Source organism: Salvelinus namaycush, chromosome 19 (assembly GCF_016432855.1).
Source record: "Salvelinus namaycush isolate Seneca chromosome 19, SaNama_1.0, whole genome shotgun sequence".
NCBI lineage: Eukaryota > Metazoa > Chordata > Actinopteri > Salmoniformes > Salmonidae > Salvelinus > Salvelinus namaycush.
This window is the reverse complement of record NC_052325.1, coordinates 15880451-15901476: the sequence shown is the minus strand read 5'-3', so window position 1 is coordinate 15901476 and position 21026 is coordinate 15880451. Positions and strand designations below refer to the sequence as shown.

General features: G+C 45.5%; 1 protein-coding gene across 2 annotated transcripts in view; it reads right to left on the bottom strand.

The window, feature by feature from the left end:
* Positions 1–21026, bottom strand: part of LOC120064169 (BCL-6 corepressor-like) — a 72488-nt gene that overhangs the window by 40857 nt on the left and 10605 nt on the right. The window contains exons 2-6 of one of the 2 annotated variants that reach the window (XM_039014552.1): positions 13942–14017; positions 4230–7583; positions 2230–2286; positions 1400–1559; positions 154–435 (exon numbers count right to left, since the gene is read on the bottom strand). In XM_039014552.1, the coding sequence (XP_038870480.1) occupies positions 154–435; positions 1400–1559; positions 2230–2286; positions 4230–7583; positions 13942–13944 (3856 nt within the window). In that variant the 5' untranslated portion in view covers positions 13945–14017. The remainder of the gene's footprint in view (positions 1–153; positions 436–1399; positions 1560–2229; positions 2287–4229; positions 7584–13941; positions 14018–21026) is intronic. The other variant, XM_039014553.1, reaches the window with a different exon arrangement.

Sequence of the window (21026 nt, the reverse complement as noted above, 5' to 3'; positions counted from 1 at the left end):
GAGGAGGGACAGAGAGAGAGGGGTGAGAGGAGGGACAGAGAGAGAGGGATGAGAGAGAGACAGCTGAGATCAAAAAGATGAGATGGAGAGAAAAGGTTGTAAGAGCCACATTGACACGGGTCGATAAGTGAAAAGTACATCCCTCACACTCACCTGAATTCATTCTGGCCTTCTCTGAGGTCTTTTCTCCTTCCTCCTCTCCCTTCTGTAGGCTGTGTGTGTGTTTCCTAATGGGTACCATGCCCTGCCCACCCTTCTCCTGGGGGTGCCGGTCTGCCAGTGCCAGGACTGGGGGTGAACATCGCCAACCCTCACCCTCTCTGGCACCATCTCTATCCCCCTCCCAGGCCTCCTGCCCTGGGTACAGGCTCTCCCTATGGCCCCCACACCTCTGGAGGACTGGGACTCTGTTGTTCCCATAGTCCTGCCTTCCACCTAGACCAGGGAGGAAGATCAAGAGAGGAGAGAAGGGGGAAAGCGGAGGAGAAAGAAGCCATGGAGAGAGGTGAGAGATGGTGGGCGATGAGAGAGTGAGGGAAAGAGAGAGGAGAGAGAAAGAGAAGGGCTGTTAAACAGCAGCCAACGTTTATTCTCTTCTAAAGACAGACTATAAAACTTTGATGGGGTATAGAGTGTCAGTGGAGCTAAAAGTCTAACCGTTCACACGACACTCCCACTATGGGGAAAAAAGAGAGAGAGAGACAGAGAGAAAGAGGGAGAGTGAGAGGGGGGGGGGGGCAAGAGGAAGCCAGGATTTTTTTTATTTAGGACAAAAACACTCCTTTCTCTCCCTCTCTCCTCCCCCATCCACCCCCTGCCATGACCCTGCCACGCCCTTCCCACATAGAGCGTGACGCTAGCTCTCCCTTTCTCTCCCTCTCTCTGCCATAATTAGGCTCCCACGTCAGTCCAGGGCTCGCTTCAATACACAGCTCGGCTCCCCGCCAACACAAGTAACCCCCCCCTACATCCCTCTTCCTCTCTCTTTCCCTCCCTCGCACTCTCTCCTTCTCTTTCTCTGGCACAATCTCTATTCCTTTCTAGCTCCCATTCCTCTCTCCCATTCGCTTTCCCTCGCTAACTATTCCTCTTCCCTCTCTATAACTTGCCTTGGATAACCTCTCAGCTCTCCCCCTCACTCACTCGATCTCATCCTCCCCTCCTCTCGCTACACAGATAAGCACAAAATGCTCCTTAAAAATAAGACTCTCTCCACGTCTCTCTCTCTTTCTCTCACTGTGTGTGTGTGTATGTGTGTTGTGAACAAACCCTGCCTAGCTGAGTGCTGTAAGTGTGTGTGTGTGTGTGTGTGTGTGTGTGTGTGTGTGTGTGTGTGTGTGTGTGTGTGTGTGTGTGTGTGTGTGTGTGTGTGTGTGTGTGTGTGCATTGGGTTACTCACCCTCCCTCTCTCCCTGCCTGGCGGTGTGTTGGCAGTGTTCCCACTCTCTTTCTCTCCGCTGGCGGTCTGCCAACTCCTGTCCTGCTACCGCTGCAGACACACACACCCCCCCGCACTCCTTCTCCTTCAGCTCCAGCTCCGAGAACCGCATCATCGCCCGCTAAACACACACACACACACACACACACACACACACACACACACACACACACACACACACACACACACACACACACACACACACACACACACACACACACACACACACACACACACACACACACGACATACACAGAGAGACACACACAGAGAAAACAGCCATGAAACCCACTAACCGTCTAGCCTCCGCCGCACACACCTCTCTAAACCTCAATCTGGGCTGAACGACTACCGAAGCAAACAACAAGATCACATTGTGTCAAAAAAGGAGGCCAAAACAAAACAGAACAAAGAGAGAGATAAATGAACAAGCATGGCACATCCAGACATGGTTAGGTTAGACTAGTGCAGTCAGCCACGGTGAGTCCATGCGATCGCTCTGAGGCCCTAGTTCCTGCCATCTCCCTTCCTGAAACATGAACACAGCTAGGAAACACATACGGCTAGCCCTGAGGCTCACAGAGAGAGAAAGAGAAGGGGAAAGAGAGAAAAAAGAAAGGGAGGGGGAGAGAGAGAGGGCGAGAAGGAGTACGCAGTGCAGAGCAGGTGAGAAAAAGACAGAAAGAAAGATAGAGTGCAGAGAAAGAGAAAGAGGGAGCAGAAAGAGGGTAGAAGGGGAGAGAAAGTGTGTGTGAGGGGTAGAGTGAGATAGAGAAATGTAAAGAACTGACCTCCCAGTTAGCTGCAGGGCGACTTATATTACTCCCCTCTCGTGATATGACTTCCATCTAAGCAATTAGAACGGGGGCTCAATATATCTGTCCATCATTTCATATCTGTCCATCATTTTCATCATTTCAATATATCTGTCCATCATTTTCATCATTTCAATATATCTGTCCATCATTTTCATCATTTCAATATATCTGTCCATCATTTTCATCATTTCAATATATCTGTCCATCATTTAATATCTGTCCTTCATTTTCATCATTTCAATATATCTGTCCATCATTTTCATAATTTTAATATATCTGTCCATCATTTCAATATATCTGTCCATCATTTTCATAATTTCCATATATCTGTCCATCATTTCATGTAGGTATTGTATGTTGTATGTTAAAATTTCTCCACATGTCTTTCCACCCCCCGTTCTTAATTCCGGGCCTCTGGGTCCGCAGAACTGCTGGTTTTTCTTCCTACCCTCTAATCAAGGATTGGCCAATCATTGGCAATAAATCAATCAATCAATGAACTACTATTACGTAAAACCAGTAGTACTGAAGACCTGGAAGCTGGGATTTAAGCACCCCTTTTATACACATACAACATCTAGTAGCCACAGTCCCACCAAGCACACACACACACACACACACACACACACACACACACACACACACACACACACACACACACACACACACACACACACACACACTCAAATCAAACCAGTGAACACATCAATAAACACATTAAAAAACTATCAAACCCTTGTTTTCTGAACTGAAATTATATATTTTTTTCAAAGAGAAAGGCAATACAATTATTATTTCTAAATTAGAGTCGGGGAGGGGGGAAAATTGTGGGTATATAATATAACATCATATAACATCATATTAAGATGATAGACAACGTCCAGAAACCTACCATTTGATAGCTTTGTGTTCCAGCTCTGTATGAGCAAGCATGACAATTAAAGACAAACCAGATGGTTCAAAGGCATGTTTACAACATATGGGTAGACGGGTGGAACCAACCAGTAACATAAATATGCCTCTGCCCTATTCAGATACATCATCAGAGGTGTGTGTGTCTAGCCAGAAATGGTACACATGTGTTTTTATGTCATCTAACTACAACCACTGGTCTTTAATATGTAGAAAGTAGATGATCAATAAATAATGCAGCCAGGTGGAATGGGTTCAATCATGCAGCACTGAATCAGTGTTTGTGTATATGGCATGTGTGTGTGTGTTCTCATATGTTCAATAGGTGTGAGTGAGAAGCTATCCACTAATAGTCATTGGGGGAGGGGTGTGTGACCTTGGACAAGGCCGGGGTGGGGTGGTTGGAAGGGTGGAGGGGGCTGCTTTATCAACAAGGGACCCCATCCATCCACCTTTCAGCCCCTCTGGCTCACCTTGGGGTTAAGCACAGCAAGAGGCAGGGTGAACCATGAGGTTACCGCTGTCACAATGTGAAGCCCAGCAACACGTGCCTTTGAACCCCCCCCCCCCCCCCCCCCCCCCACACACTCTCCTTCTCTTTCTCCCGGAGCAAGATACACAGAGCAGGGCACGCTAACAACTTAACCAATGTTGCCTAGACAACTCACAGGGCTAGATTAACCTTTGAACTGGCCTTGTACTAAATCACTGACTGTCAACAGGCTTCAAATGTCCACTCATAAACTCAGAGGCAACAGCTAAGGGCTGGGATAAGTCTATAACCCTGGACTAACCGTCAACCCAGTTCAGATATGGGAAGCAGGTATCTAAGACATCTATATGAAGACATATTGTCTCTCCAAACTACAAGGACCCGCTATGACCCCCTAGAATGAGTGGCAGAATTGACCAGAGTAGGGGGTTTGATTCCTGCATGGACCACATGGGAACTGAAATGTAAACTGTGAAAGGCTTCAGATAAATGAGTCATGTTTATCATCACATCCACAACCATTGCCCGCCACCCTAACCCACCTAACGCCGCAGTTCTCTCAACTCACCTGCAGGGCGCGCTGTTCCCGACTCAGCTTGCTAGAGTCTGCATACAGCTCGGTTGTGACACATTTGATGCGGTCGCCGACGTAGCCTGAAGAGTTAGCGATCCTCTTGGTCAGACTGGTCCTCCGTGAACCTCTTCGTCCACCCTCCTCGTCCTCATCCCCCTCTCCATGTGACTCCTCTGTGTCTTCAACGCTCTCTCCTTCTCTTTCTCTTTCCTTCCCCAGGTCCATGTAGCGATAGATGGGGTGGAAGGAGGTTCGTCTGTCCATCTCTTCTCTCTCCTCTCCAGACGTGCGGTCGCAAGATGATGTGCGATCTCTAGACGTGCGGTCGCCAGGCATGCGGCCACTATCACCAGTTGTACGGTCTACTGCGGTGCGGTCACAATCTCCAAGAGTCCGGTCTCTCGTCTTGCGGTCCCCAGATGTGCGGGCACAGCGCAGGGTGCTTTTGACCTGCTCCCTCTGGTCCATTGGGTCTGAGGAAGGGATCTGGTCCTCACGGCTCTCCTCGGCCCGAGTAACCAGTCCTGGGGAGCCCTGAGGTGGGCTAGAGGCCACACCCGGACAGCCTGTCTCCTGGAGGGGCCTGGGTCTCATACAGGGGGTCTCTGGTTGTCTGTCTGTGTGGGTAGTTCTCAGGGTGGAGCTTGGGCTGGGGTGGTGATGAAGATGATGATGATGCAGTTGGTGTTCTGGCTCCCGCTCCACTTCCCTCATGCTTTGGTCGCCATGGCCACACTGGTGTTGGTTGCCCCTGGTGATGGGAACGATGACAGGGAGTGGCGGCTGGTTGGCGGCCGGCGTGGACTCTCCATCTGTGTCGGAGTGGACGAGGTCAATGCAGACGATTCTATCTTTGGAAGGGATACTGGTGCTGGAGGAGGAGAGGGGTCTGGGCTGGCTCCCTCCCCACTCCCCTGCATCTTTATTGCGCTTCACATGGGACCCCTCCCCTGTCTCCACATCACTCCGGCCCCTGTGGGATACACCAAAATCCTCTTTGAGTCCCCTAGGTTTGTCCTGGCCCTGGCCACGGGACTTGGGCCCCTGATCTGCCCGCTCCAGGGCTTTAGAGTCTGTGTGTGTGTGCATCAGAGGGTGGGCCATCTCCTGGGAGTTGTACGTGAGGTACTCCCCAGCGTGGCTGTGGTATGGTAAGGGGTGTTTGGCTGCCAGGTGGGAAGGGTAAAGGCTGTTACTGCCAAGCAGGATGGGGGGAGGGTAGGCAGGGCCCTTCCCTGGCAGAGGGAGAGAGTGGAGGGCCATGCCGTCGGGTACAGAGTAGTGCAGGTATCGGTTGGCGTACACCATGCTGTGAGGTAGGTAGGCCTCGCTCTGGGGCAGGTAGAGGTGGCTGGGTGGGTGCCCATTGGCATTCTCTAGACACTGACGTTTATTATATGGAGACACCTCCTGGGATGTCTCAGCCCTCTTGGGGGCTTTGGGGGGCTTCTCTGTGGAGTTCCTAAGATGGCCGGCCATGGGGGAACTTTCTGATTGGCTGGGGCTGTGTTTGGGCCAATCATTATTGGGTTTGGGGGACAAGGGTATTGTGGAGGGAGGATTGAGATTGGAAGGTATTGGGGTAGTATTTGTCTCTCCTACCCTGGGGCAGGATGGACTGCGTTGCTGGGGCTGGGGCAGGACTCTCTCCAGAGCCTTGTGTTTGATGACAGATGGAGAGGAGCCTTTCCCTTGGGTGTCTGGGCTGGGCCTGGGGGATGGGGACATGGCTGGGGGGTGGGGGTGTGCGTGGGTAGACCCAATGGTGTAGGTGGGTGTAAGGGTGGGCACCACCCAGGAGGAGTGCAAAGTGCTGATCATCTCCGGCCTCTCTGGGGCTTTAGAGGAAGTGCTGCTGACCACTGAGTGGGAGTGGGAGGGTAGGGAGGGGGGTGAGAGAGAGAGGGTCTCTTTCAGGAGCTCCCGGCTAGGGGGAGGTCCGTACCGAGGCCCCGGGGACCCCAGAGCCTCCATCTTCACAGGGAAGCTGTTAGGAGGCAGGCCTAACTCCAACAATCTTCCAGAGAGGTCGAGAGGCTTTGGGTCTGCTGGGTCTTTGGTAGTCGGGGGCTGGTTCAGTGGGGCTGGCCGCTCAGAGGATGGTTTAGAAGGGCACTGACTGGGTCTCTTCTCACATCCTCCAGCCCTGTGATCCGACACCCCATCTCTGGGTCTGGGTTTGTGGGGGCTGGGCCAGGCAGGGGATGGGTGCTCTGGAGCCATGCTGCTCACATAGAATGAGTGAGGTATCGTCTGGGAAGAGGAAGAGGAACAAGAGGAGGAAGATAACGGTACTATTCTAGAGACTGCCCTCTGTAGGTCCATGGTGCTGTCTATGTGAGGGGGAGGCAGGGGAGGAGCAGGCTGGGGGAGGCGAGAAGAGGCGCGAGGGGAGGAATCAATAGGAAGGCTACTACTATTAGTATTACTCCCACCACTGCTACCACCACTACTACTACTACTACCACTGCTGTTACTGGCTCCTTTGTTGGAGGGGGGTCTACTGGGCTTATTGCTTCTGCTGGGGGGTCTGTCTCGGTCTCTGTCTGTGTGGGGGGGGAGAAGGTGCTGGGGCGGAGGGGGCGGCTGGTGAAGCTGCTGCCCAAACGGAGACCCCTCGTGGTGGACACGAGACCCGACACTCAATCCCTTCTCCTGGCAGTGCACCATGGAGGTGGGGGCCACCGACACCGCTGGGATCCTCATGGGAGACCCCACCAGGGAGGAGGAGATGGGGGACGGGGGGTAGGGGGGCATGTAGTAGAGCCTCTCGGCGGCCGAGGCAGCAGCAGGGTTCATGTTCCCCCCCTGGGAGGCACAGAGGGACTGGTAGGCCAGGTGCTGGGGCAGGTAGGGGCTGGGCTGATTGAGGAACTGGGCCTTGTACATGCTGAGGGCCGCATACTTGGAAGAGTCCATATAGGGGTAGAGGCCCGCCTCGGGGTACAGCCCCCGGCTCAGCCCCCAGGGCAGACGCAGGTACCCGCCTGCTCCTGCACCAGCACCCCCCAGACCCAGCTCTGAGGGCTTCTCCCCCCCAGGTCCCACACCTCTCCTGTCCAGCCCTTCTGGTCCTCTATGGAGGCTTGGTGGAGAGCTCTTGTACAGGTCCAGGTAGCCGTTGGTAGGCTTGCTCCGGTCCATGGAAATGTCAGGCTTGTAGAGGAGGTCTGGAAGGCCGTCCCGGTTGTAGCTGAGGGGGAGGGTAGTGGACCCCTCGTGGGGCTTCTCGGCCGACAGCGCTCGGATCCCTGGGTAAACTACGCTGCCGTGATGGCGGAGGCCGTCCCGCATCAAGGCATTGCGGTCCAGCCCCATGGTGGCCAGGGGCGTTAGCCTGGCATCCACCTACAGGAGAAATAACACAGGTTTAAACCAATTATAAACGTGTTATATCCCATTTCAAATTTCTTGGATTATTTATTTTAATGCATTAGTCTCTAAGGTTCACTGATTTACTATTTTAATTTGTCTAGTTATTATCTTTCTCAACATGTATTATTTTATTTGTTAATTAAACACTTTCAAATGCATCCTCTGTAAGAAATGTGCTGAATAAAAAAAGTTTGATTTGATTATAGACAATATTACACACGTAATACAAAAGGTAGATACCACTCTTCAACTGGTTATACACCACTCTTCAACTGGTTACACATACCTCTTCAACTGGTTATACACCACTCTTCAACTGGTTATACACCACTCCTCAACTGGTTATACAAACCTCTTCAACTGGTTATACACCACTCTTAAACTGGTTGTACACACCTCTTCAACTGGTTATACACCACTCTTCAACTGGTTATACACCACTCCTCAACTGGTTATACAAAACTCTTCAACTGGTTATACAAAACTCTTCAACTGGTTATACACCACTCTTAAACTGGTTGTACACACCTCTTCAACTGGTTATACACCACTCTTCAACTGGTTATACACCACTCTTCAACTGGTTATACACACCTCTTCAACTGGTTATACACACCTCTTCAACTGGTTATACACACCTCTTCAACTGGTTATACACCACTCTTCAACTGGTTATACAAACCTCTTCAACTGGTTATACACCACTCTTAAACTGGTTGTACACACCTCTTCAACCGGTTATACACCACTCGTCAGGTGGTTATACACCACTCTTCAACTGGTTATACACCACTCTTAAACTGGTTGTACACACCTCTTCAACTGGTTTTACACCACACTTCCACTGGTTATACACCACTCTTAAACTGGTTATAGACCACACTTCAACTGGTTACTCGCCACACTTCAACTGGTAATACACACCTCTTCAACTGGTTATACACACCTCTTCAACTGGTTATACACCACTCTTATATTGGTTAGACACCACACTTCAACAACTGGTCACACACCACATTTCAACAGGTTATACACCACACTTCAACTGGTTATACACCACACTTCAACTGGTTAAACACACCTCTTCAACTGGTTATACACCACTCTTCAACTGGTTATACACCACTCTTCAACTGGTTATACACACCTCTTCAACTGGTTATACACCACTCTTCAACTGGTTGTACACACCTCTTCAACTGGTTTTACACCACACTTCCACTGGTTATACACCACTCTTAAACTGGTTATAGACCACAATTCAACTGGTTACTCGCCACACTTCAACTGGTAATACACACCTCTTCAACTGGTTATACACCACATTTCAACTGGTCAAACACCACACCGTAACTGGTTATACACCAAACTTCAACTGGTTATACACACCTTTTCAACTGGTTATACACACCTCTTCAACTGGTTAACCACCACACTTCCACTGGTTATACACCAAATTTCAACAGGTTATACACCACTTTTCAAATGGTTATACACCACATTTCAAATGGATATACACCACACTTCAACTGGTTATACACCAAACTTCAACTGGTTATACACCACTCTTAAACTGGTTATACACCAATCTTCAACTGGAAATACACACCACTTCAACTGGTTATACACACCTCTTCAACTACATAAACACCTCTTCAACTGGTTACACACACCTCTTCAACTGGTTATAGACCACACTTCAACTGGTTATACACCACACTTCAACTGGTTATACACCACACATCAACTGATTATACACCACACTTTAAATGGTTATACACACCTCTTCAACTGGTTATACACACCTCTTCAACTGGTTATACACACCTCTTCAACAGGTTATAGAACACACTTCAACGGGTTATACACCACCCTTCAACAGATTATACACCACTCTGCACCTGGTTAAACACCACACCTAAACTGGTTAAACACCACACTTCAACTGGTTATACACCACTCTTCAACTGGTTAATCACCACACTTCAACTGGTTTTACACCACTCTTCAACTGGTTTTACACCATTCTTTAACTGGTTATAAACACCTCTTCAACTGGTTATACACACCTCTTCAACTGGTTATACACACCTCTTAAACTGGTTTTACACACCTCCTAAACTGGTTTCACACACCTCTTCAACTGGTTATACACAACTCCTCAACCGGTTATATAACACACTTCAAGAACTGGTTAAACAACACACTTCAACCGGTTACACACCACTCTGCAACTGGTTATAGACCACACTTCAACTGGTTATTCACCACACTTCAACTGGTTATACACCACACTTCAACTGGTTATTCACCACACTTCAACTGGTTATACACCACACTTCGACTGTTTATACACACCTCTTCAACTGGTTATACACCCCCTTCAACTGGTTATAAACCACTTTTCAACTGGTTATACACACCTCTTCAACTGGTTATACACCACTCTTCAAATGGTTATACACCCCTCGTCAACTGGTTATGAACACCTCTGCAACTGTTTATACAAAACACTTCAACTGGTTAAACTGGTGTTACCCACCTCTTCAACTGGTTATACACCACTCTTCAACTGGTTATACACACCTCTTCAACTGGTTGTACACACCTCTTCAACTGGTTATACACCACACCTCAACTGGATATACACAGCTCTTCAGCTGGTTATACACCACTCTTCAACTGGTTATACACACATCTTCAACTGGTTAAACACCACTATTCAACTGGTTATACACCACACTTCTTGAACTGGTTATACACCACTCTTCAACTGGTTATACACACCTCTTCAACTGGTTAAACACCACTATTCAACTGGTTATACACCACACTTCACCTGGGTATACACAAAACTTCACCTGGTAAAACGCCACTCTTCAACTGGTTATACCCTACACTTCTTGAACTGGTTATACACCACTCTTCAACTGGTTATACACCACTATTCAGCTGGATATACACATCTCTTCAATTGGTTATACACCCCCTTCAACTGGTTATAAACACCTCTTCAACTGGTTATACACAACTCTTCAACTGGTTATACACTACACTTCAACTGGTTATAGACCACACTTCAAATGGTTATACACACCTCTTCAACTAGTTTTACACACCTCTTCAACGGGTTATACACACCTCTTCAACTGGTTATGCACACCTCTTAAACTGGTTATACACAACTCTTCAACTGGTTATACAACACTCTACAACTGGTTATACACCACACTTCAACAACTGGTTACAAACCACACTTCCACCGGTAATACACCACATTTCAACTGGTTAAACACCACAATTCAACTGGTTATAAACACCTCTCCAACTGGTTATACACAACTCTTCAACTGGTTATACACCACACTTCAACAACTGGTTAAAAACCACACTTCCACCGGTAATACACCAAATCTTCAACTGGTTACACACCACATTTCAACTGGTTATACACCACATTTCAACTGGCTATACACCACACTTCAACTGGTTATACACAACTCTTCAACTGGTTATACACACCTCTTCAACTGGTTAAACACCACTCTTCAAATGGTTATACACACCTCTTCAACTAGTTTTACACACCTCTTCAACGGGTTATACACACCTCTTCAACTGGTTATGCACACCTCTTAAACTGGTTATACACAACTCTTCAACTGGTTATACAACACTCTACAACTGGTTATACACCACACTTCAACAACTGGTTAAAAACCACACTTCCACCGGTAATACACCACATTTCAACTGGTTAAACACCACAATTCAACTGGTTATAAACACCTCTCCAACTGGTTATACACAACTCTTCCACTGGTTATACACCACACCTCAACTGGTTAAACAACACACTTCAACTGGTAAAACACCACTTTTCAACTCGTTATACACCACACTTAAACTTGTTATACACCACATTTCAACTGGCTATACACCACACTTCAACTGGTTATACACTACTCTTCAAAAGGTTATACACACCTCTTCAACTGGATACACACCACAATTCAACTGGTTATACACACATCTTCAACTTGAAAAACACTACTTTCAGGCTGGTTATACACCACTCTTCAAATGGTTATACAGCACTCTTCAACTGGTTATACACACCTCTTCAACTGGTTATACACACCTCTTCAACTGGTTATACACACCTCTTAAACTGGTTTTACACACCTCCTAAACTGGTTTTACACACCTCTTCAACTGGTTATACACAACTCCTCAACCGGTTATATAACACACTTCAAGAACTGGTTAAACAACACACTTCAACCGGTTACACACCACTCTGCAACTGGTTATACACCACACTTCAACTGGTTATACACCACACTTCAACTGGTTATTCACCACACTTCAACTGGTTATACACCACACTTCAACTGTTTATACACACCTCTTCAACTGGTTATACACCCCCTTCAACTGGTTATAAACCACTTTTCAACTGGTTATACACACCTCTTCAACTGGTTATACACCACTCTTCAAATGGTTATACACCACTCGTCAACTGGTTATGAACACCTCTGCAACTGTTTATACAAAACACTTCAACTGGTTAAACTGGTGTTACCCACCTCTTCAACTGGTTATACACCACTCTTCAACTGGTTATACACACCTCTTCAACTGGTTGTACACACCTCTTCAACTGGTTATACACCACACCTCAACTGGATATACACAGCTCTTCAGCTGGTTATACACCACTCTTCAACTGGTTATACACACATCTTCAACTGGTTAAACACCACTATTCAACTGGTTATACACCACACTTCACCTGGGTATACACAAAACTACACCTGGTAAAACGCCACTCTTCAACTGGTTATACCCTACACTTCTTGAACTGGTTATACACCACTCTTCAACTGGTGATACACCACTCTTCAACTGGTTATACACACCTCTTCAACTGGTTAAACACCACTATTCAACTGGTTATACACCACACTTCACCTGGGTATACACAAAACTTCACCTGGTAAAACGCCACTCTTCAACTGGTTATACCCTACACTTCTTGAACTGGTTATACACCACTCTTCAACTGGTTATACACCACTATTCAGCTGGATATACACATCTCTTCAATTGGTTATACACCACTCTTCAACTGGTCATACACCACAGGTCAAAAACTGGTTAAACACCACACTTCAACTTGTTATACACCAAAACTTTAACTGGTTATTCACCACATTTCAAACTGGTTATACACCACATTTCACGTGGTTATACAACACATTTCAACTGGTTATAAACCACTCTTCCACTGGTTATAAACCATACTTCACCTGGTTAAACACCACTTTTGACCTGGTTATACACCACACTCCAACTTGTTACACACCACTCTTCAGCTGGTTATACACCACTCTTCAAAAGTGTATACACCACATTTCACGTGGATATACAACACATTTCAACTGGTTATAAACACCTCTTCAACTGGTTATACACCACTCTTCATCTGGTTATAAACCATTCTTCACCTGGTTAAACACCACTTTTGAACTGGTTATACACCACACTCCAACTTGTTACACACCACTCTTCAGCTGGTTATACACCACTCTTCAAAAGGTTATACAACACTCTTCAACTGGTTATACACCACTTTTCAACTGGTTATACACAACTCTTCAACTGGTTATACACACCTCTTCAACTGGTTATACAAACCTCTTCAACTGGTATACACTCTTCAGCTGGTTATAAACCAATCTTCAGCTGGATATACACCACTCTTCAACTGGTTATACACCACACTTCAACTGGTTATACACCACTCTTCAACTGGTTATATACACCTTTTCAACTGGTTATAAACACCTTTTCAACTGGTTATACACCACACTTTAACTAGTTATACACCACTCTTCAAAAGGTTATACACACCTCTTCAACTGGTTATACACCACTCTTCAACTGGTTATACAACACTATTCAACTGGTTATACACCACACTTCAACTGGTTATACACACCTCTTCAACTGGTTATACACCACTCTTCAACTGGTTATACACCACTCTTCAACTGATTATACATACCTCTTCAACTGGTTGTACACCACACTTCAACTAGTTTTACACCATTATTCAACTGGTTATACATCACCCTTCAACTAGTTATACACCACTCTTCAACTTGCTATACACCACTCTTCCACTTGCCTTATACACCTGTAACATGTTATACACACGGTAAGACTTCACTTGTGTGAGGTATGAGGGTATGGTTAATGTCTCTTAACCTTATTATAAACAGTGTTATAACACTAATACACATCTTATACATGGATGACGCACCATGCTTTGTGTGATGTGGTTGCCTTCTCTTAAATCCAGGTTTCTCTGGGTCCCCGCATCACTAACAGGTACTCTCCTGGAAAGAGAAAACACATGGTCAGAATAATTTGTACACACACACACACACACACAGTGGTGTGACAGTGCTCTAGTTAATGACAAGCTTAAAGGCTTGAGTTTTCAATAGCAACAACAACAGAGAGAGAGGGTGAAGGAAGGGCAGAAAGGTGGGGAGAGGGTGTGATGTATCTGCTATAGCAACATCTATCACGACCCACACACACACACACGCACACGCACACACACACTCACACACTCACACACACACACACATAAATACACACCCGCCAGCTGAAGTAGTCCCCCTTCCACCCCACGCTCTCAATTCAGCCCCCCGCCTACCCAGGGAGTAAACAACGTGCATTGTGGGGCCCAGGCCATTCAGTCACGTTCTCCACACACTCGTTTTCACTTGTTCGCTCTAGCCTCCTTGACCCTCTCTCTCTACCTCCCTCTTTCTCTCCCTCCATTCTGGCAGCAAGCTAAGCGAGGGACGATCATAGTTCACAGACCACTCCAGTGGGAGGCCATTCAACCTTTGCTACGGCGCACTGGATCGTACACACACACAAACACACACACACACTAATTAATAAACAAACTCCATGAAGATGTATTTCAAAACCCAGAATAGGAAAGTGTTCTCTTCTCAGTTAGCCCACACAGTAGAAAATGGCCCAAACCAGGCTCTCTCACACACACTCAAACTCACTCACACACTCACACACAGCGTCAGACCTTAATACGCCCTTCGTTGTGACCTTTGTATGGTGAAAGTGCTGGTTGCGTCTAGCAAGAAGTCCCTATATAGCCAAATCAGTCAGTGAGTCAGTGAGTCAGTGAGTCAGTGAGTGAGTGAGTGAGTGAGTGAGTGAGTGAGTGAGTGAGTGAGTGAGTGAGTGAGTGAGTGAGTGAGTGAGTGAGAGAGAGAGAGAGAGAGAGAGAGAGAGAGAGAGAGAGAGAGAGAGAGAGAGAGATACTCGGCTCCTCCATCATTGGAAAGAAACGCGTCTGTGGCTCGAGCTGCTTCGCCACCGGCATGCCGCTTTTATTACAGTGACCCCAAGCTCATTAATCACCCTCTCCCTCGCTTGCGCAGCTCCTCCCTTCCCCCTCTTCTTCCTTGCCTAGAGGCTTGAGCACAACCGATTCCTGCCTGCCTGGCTTGCCCGAACAACATCTGCATGAGATGAAACTGAAAACTCTTAAGGTGCCCGCATACTAGGTTCTGTTTGCTCCTAGCAGAAGAACTTGGCTAGACGAAGTGAACGTCTGTGCCTCGCATACGCCCTTTAACTTCTTATGGCTGGGGGCGCTATTTTCACGTTCGGATGAAAAGCGTGCCCAGAGTAAACTGCCTGCTACTCAGGTCCAGAAGCTAAGATATGCATATTATTAGTAGATTTGGATAGAAAACACTCTGAGTTTCTAAAACTGTTTGAATGATGTCTGTGAGTATAACAGAACTCATATGGCAGGCAAAAACCGGAGAAAAAATCCAACCAGGAAGTGGGAAATCTGAGGCTTGTAGGTTTTCAAGTCTTTGCCTATCCAAGATACAGTGTAAATTTGGTCCGATTGCACTTCCTAAGGCTTCCACTAGATGTCAACAGTCTTTAGAACCTTGTTTCAGGCTTCTACTGTGAAGGGGGAGAGAATAAGAGCTGTTTGACTAAGGGGTCTGGCAGAATGCCATGAGCTAAGAGCGAGCTGCGTGAGAGCGAGCTGCGTGAGAGCGAGCTGCGTGAGAGCGAGCTGCGTTCCCTTTCATTTCTAAAGAAAAGGAATTGTCCGGTTTAAACATTATTGAATATTTATGATAAAAACATCCTAAAGATTGATTCTATACATCGTTTGACATGTTTCTACAAACTGTAATGGAACTGTTTTGACTTTTCGTCTGGACCTTTTCGTCTGGACCTCACGCCTTGTGAATTTGGATTTGTGAACTAAACGCACGAACAAAAAGGAGGTATTTGGACATAAATGATGGACTTTATCGAACAAAACAACAATTTATTGTGGAACTGGGATTCCTGGGAGTGCATTCCGATGAAGATCATCAAAGGTAAGTGAATATTTATAATGCTATTTCTGACTTCTGTTGACTCCACAACATGGCGGGTATCTGTATGGCTTGTTTTGGTCTCTGAGCGCTGTACTCAGATTATTCCATGGTGTGCTATCGCTGCAAAGTTTTTTGAAATCTGACACAGCAGTTGCATTAAGGAGAAGTATATCTTTAATTCCATGCATAACACTTGTATTTTCATTAACATTTATGATGAGTATTTCTGTAAATTGATGTGGCTCTCTGCAAAATCACTGGATGTTTTGGAAGCAAAACATTACTGAACATAACGCGCCAATGTAAACTGAGATTTTGGATATAAATATGAACTTTATCGAACAAAACATACATGTATTGTGTAACATGAAGTCCTACGAGTGCCATCTGATGAAGATCATCAAAGGTTAGTGATTAATTTTATCTCTATTTCTGCTTTTTGTGACTCCTCTCTTTGGCTGGAAAAATGGCTGTGTTTTTATGTGACTAGGCACTGACCTAACATAATCAATCGCATGGTATGCTTTCGTCGTAAAGCCTTTTTGAAATCGGACACTGTGGTGGGATTAACAACAAGTTTATATTTAAAACGGTGTATAATACTTGTATGTTTGAGGAATTTAAATTATGAGATTTCTGTTGTTTGAACTTGGCGCCCTGCACTTTCACTGGCTGTTGTCAAATCGATCCTGTTAACAGAATTTCAGCCGTAAGAAGTTAACTATAGACATTCGCTTGAAAAACAAGAAAAAAGCTGACTGTTTGTCCCTCTTGAGACACCATAGCAACAACATAGCCAGTATAAACTTCCTCAGAATAGTCTGAATTAATCTAAGATAAATCAAGAAATCTATAATAGATTTTTACGTTTTTGCCAAGGAGGTCTTAGTCGCATCATTTTACAACTAACTAAGATTTTAGCGCAGTATTTCTCAAGTAAAAAAATGTGCATGAAAACTAGCAGTCTCTCGTTGAATGAAAACAAACACTTGATTGAAGAATCCCATCCATAGTTCCCACTCTTACCAGGACTACTTCTGTTGACCAATCACTGACGAAGGGGTGTAGACTTCGGCTACCGAAGGGGGACTCCCCTTCAAGCTAATTGTGACTGCAACATTCTAACAGTGTAATTAATACATTTCAAATATGCTATCGCTAAAACAGCTATGAAACAGAAAGCATATGATTTGGAACACGGTAACAGCTTCTTTTTATAACAACATAATTTAAAAAAAATTGTAATCACCAATTGTGAATGAAGAACAGGGTGGCCCACTCTATTGTATCATTATATGGTGGGATGGGACATGCCGTACTCCAGACTGCATCAGATACATGGGCCACACATACCAAGACAGAGGGGCGCTGTTTCCCTTGCATCCTTCTTCACCGGCGTCTCGGGAAATAAATTATCAGTATGTTTATATTTTATTTGGACGGGCAAGGAGGTACGGTAGGCCGGGCCAGGCCCCCTAAGGAAGCCAATAATGCCGGCCCTGCCCCTGCCGAACACCAAAACGAACAAAAACGTCGCAAAATGTCGTCATAATATATGCGTGAACGGTTTCCAAGCATGTGACAGGCTTTATGCCCGGTCATCCCGGATGGCACGGACCCTTTATGCCCTGTGTGTGTGAGAATCAGGCCCGAGAAAGTCCACAAGCCCAAACAGCCGGGATCGTTGTTTTTCCCGTTCTGCCACATCGTCACTTGCACTGTTTTTTCCACACACTCACCGAAAACTTTGTCAGGGGGACTGAATTCAGCAGTCGGAAGGGGAAAGAGAAAAAGAGTGCAGCCAGATTGTATGTCAACTGAGGAACATGGAGAGGTTGAGAGGAGAGAATAGAGGGTGGAGGAGAGGTGGATGGATGGAAAGGCAAACTGACCTCTCCTCCATGACCATCCCATACATTTGGGCCCTCTCGTGACTCATCCACGGGGGAACCGTTCCGTACATCTGTGTAGCGGAGAGCATGTCATCCCCTCATGGGACAGTCCATCTTAAAACACCTCCAACCGACCAGCGCTCTGCAAGACAGTTAATACCAAACGGTGCTATGACGCTCTCCGTCGGTCCATCCATGTAGGCCTAAACTCACAATGTTAAGCAATAAACCACATTAAAAGCCTACATAAAACAGCAGAGTGCATTGGGCCTACAAAGAAACTTGTAGGTATGGGGTTACAGATTTAGATTGTTCAATTAGCTTAAGGGATCGGCAACACAAGATTGCAAAACACAAAATCAAATCTAATTATATTGGTCACATGCGCCGAATACAACAGATGTAGACTTTAACACGAAATGCTTACGAGCCCATTCCCAACAACGCAGAGTTAAAAAGTAAGAAGAACATTTGCTAAAAAAATTCTGACACTAAAATAATAACAAGGCTATATACAAGGAGTACCAGTACCGACTCAATGTGCAGGGGTACGAGGTAGTCGAGGTAATTGAGGTAATACAGTATGTACAGTAGCAGTCAAAAGTTTGGACACACCTTCTCATTCAAGGGTTTTTCTTAATTTGTACTATTTTCTACATTTTAGAATAATAGTAAAGACATCAAACTATGAAATAACACATATGGAATCATGTAGTAACCAAAAAAGTGTTAAACAAATCAAAATACATTTTAGATTTGAGATTCTTCAAATAGCCACCCTCTGCCTTGATGACAGCTTTGCACATTCTTGGCATTCTCTCAACCAGCTTCATGAGGTAGTCACCTGGAATGCATTTCAGTTAACAAGTGTGCCTTGTTAAAAGTTAATTTGTGGAATGTCTTTCCTTAATGCATTTGAGCCAATCAGTTGTGTTGTGACAATGTGCGGGTGGTATACAAAAGATAGCCCTATTTAAAGACCAAGTCCATTTTAGGCCAAGAACATCTCAAATAAGCAAAGAGAAATGACAGTCCATCATTACTTTAAGATAAGAAGGTCAGTCAATCCGGAAAATTTGAATCCGGAAAATTTGAAGAACGTTGAAAGTTTTTTCAAGTGCAGTCGCAAAATCCATCAAGCTCTATGATGAAACTGGCTCTCATGTGGACCGCCACTGGAGAGGAAGACCCAGAGTTACCTCTGCTGCAGAGGATAAGTTCATTAGAGTTACCAGCCTCAGAAATTGCAGCCCAAATAAATGCTTCACAGAGTTCAAGTAACAGACACATCTCAACATCAACTGTTCAGAGGAGACAGCGTGAATCAGGCCTTCATGGTCAAATTGCTGCAAAGAAACCACTACTAAAGGACAGCAATAATACGAAGAGACTTGCTTGGGCCAAGAAACATGAGCAATGGACATTAGACCGGTGGAAATCTGTCCTTTGATCTGATGAGTCCAAATTTGAGGTTTTTTGTTCCAACAGCCGTGTCTTTGTGAGATGAAAGGATGATCTCTGCATGTGTGGTTCCCACCGTGAAGCATGGAAGAGGAGGTGTGATGGTGTGGGGGTGCTTTGCTGGTGACACTATCTGTGATTTATTTCAAATTCACACTTAACCAGCATGGCTACCACAGCATTCTGCAGCGATACGCCATCCCATCTGGTTTGCTCTTAGTCCGACTATAATTTGTTATTCAACAGGACAATGACCCAACACACCTCCAGGCTGTGTAAGGGCTCTTTGACCAAGAAGGAGAGTGATGGAGTGCTGCAATAAAATAAAATATATTTTGATTTGTTTAACACTTTTTTGGTTACTACATGAATCCATATGTGTTGTTGTTTTTACCTTTCTTTAACCACACAAGTCAGTTTAAGAACAAATTCTTATTTTCAATGACGGCCTAGGAACAATGGGTTAACTGCCTTGTTCAGGGGCAGAACGACAGATTTGTGCTTTGTCGGCTCGGGGATTCGATCTTGCAACCTTTCGGTTACTAGTCGAACGCTCCAACCACTAGGCTACGCTGTTGATGTCTCCAATACTATTCTACAATGTAGATGTGTCCAAACTTTTGACTGGTACTGTAGATATTTAATATACAGGCTATATATTTAAAAAGTGTTTTAGATATTTCTTAGGATAGAGAAAGATAATGGCAGCTTTAGACATTTTTCATGTCAAGGGAGGGTTTCTCTACATTTCTGTAGGTCTATAAGGATAGGCTATATGCTACCTGTCCACCATGCCTAGGCCGTAAATGATTTACAGTGTCCAAGGCCGGAATGTTTGACAGCTACGCCTCTACAATGCACAGGTGAATAGTAAAAGAACCAGCTGCGCATCTTTGAAGAGCTGGTTGTGTATGTGTGTGTGTGTACAGTGTGTGTGTACAACAGGAGGAAAAGCCAGACCACGTCGACGCCCATCCCTGGTGCTAAGAATAGTTTCCACAACAAACATCTCTCAACGGCAATCCATCAGGCCGCAGCCAGGCGGCAGGCAGACCGGAGAGGGCCGGTCGGGCTGCGTTTATAAAACAGACCGCTGGAGCGGAGCACGATTCGCACTATTAAACCACCGGGTGTTTTTAGCGAGTGTCATCAGAGAGAGAGAGACAGAGGAGCAAGAAAAAAGAGCGAGAGAAAAGGGCGAGAGAGAAAAGAGAGAGAAGAGAAAAGGAAAAGAAAGAGAAGGGAAACAGTGGCACACAAACAACATTGTGAATTCCATCCAATATGTATTTATGTATCTTCCTCTACGATTCGTGCCTATGACTATTTTCAAATTAGTAAAACACTGTACATAGCTGATAATATAACACTTGAAAATGTCAAAAAAAAAATTGTAACATTTTTGAGAGCAATGTGTTTGGGTGATGTTGTTACATTTGTTTCTTCTCACTTGTTTTTATTTCACTTGCTTTGGCAATGTAAACATGTTTCCCATTACAATGAAGCCCATTTGAATTGAATAAGCGAGAGAGAGAGAAAGAGAGAGAGAAAGGGCAAACAGTGAGAGAGATCTGTTCCAGTCCGATCTCGTTTCCTGTTACTAT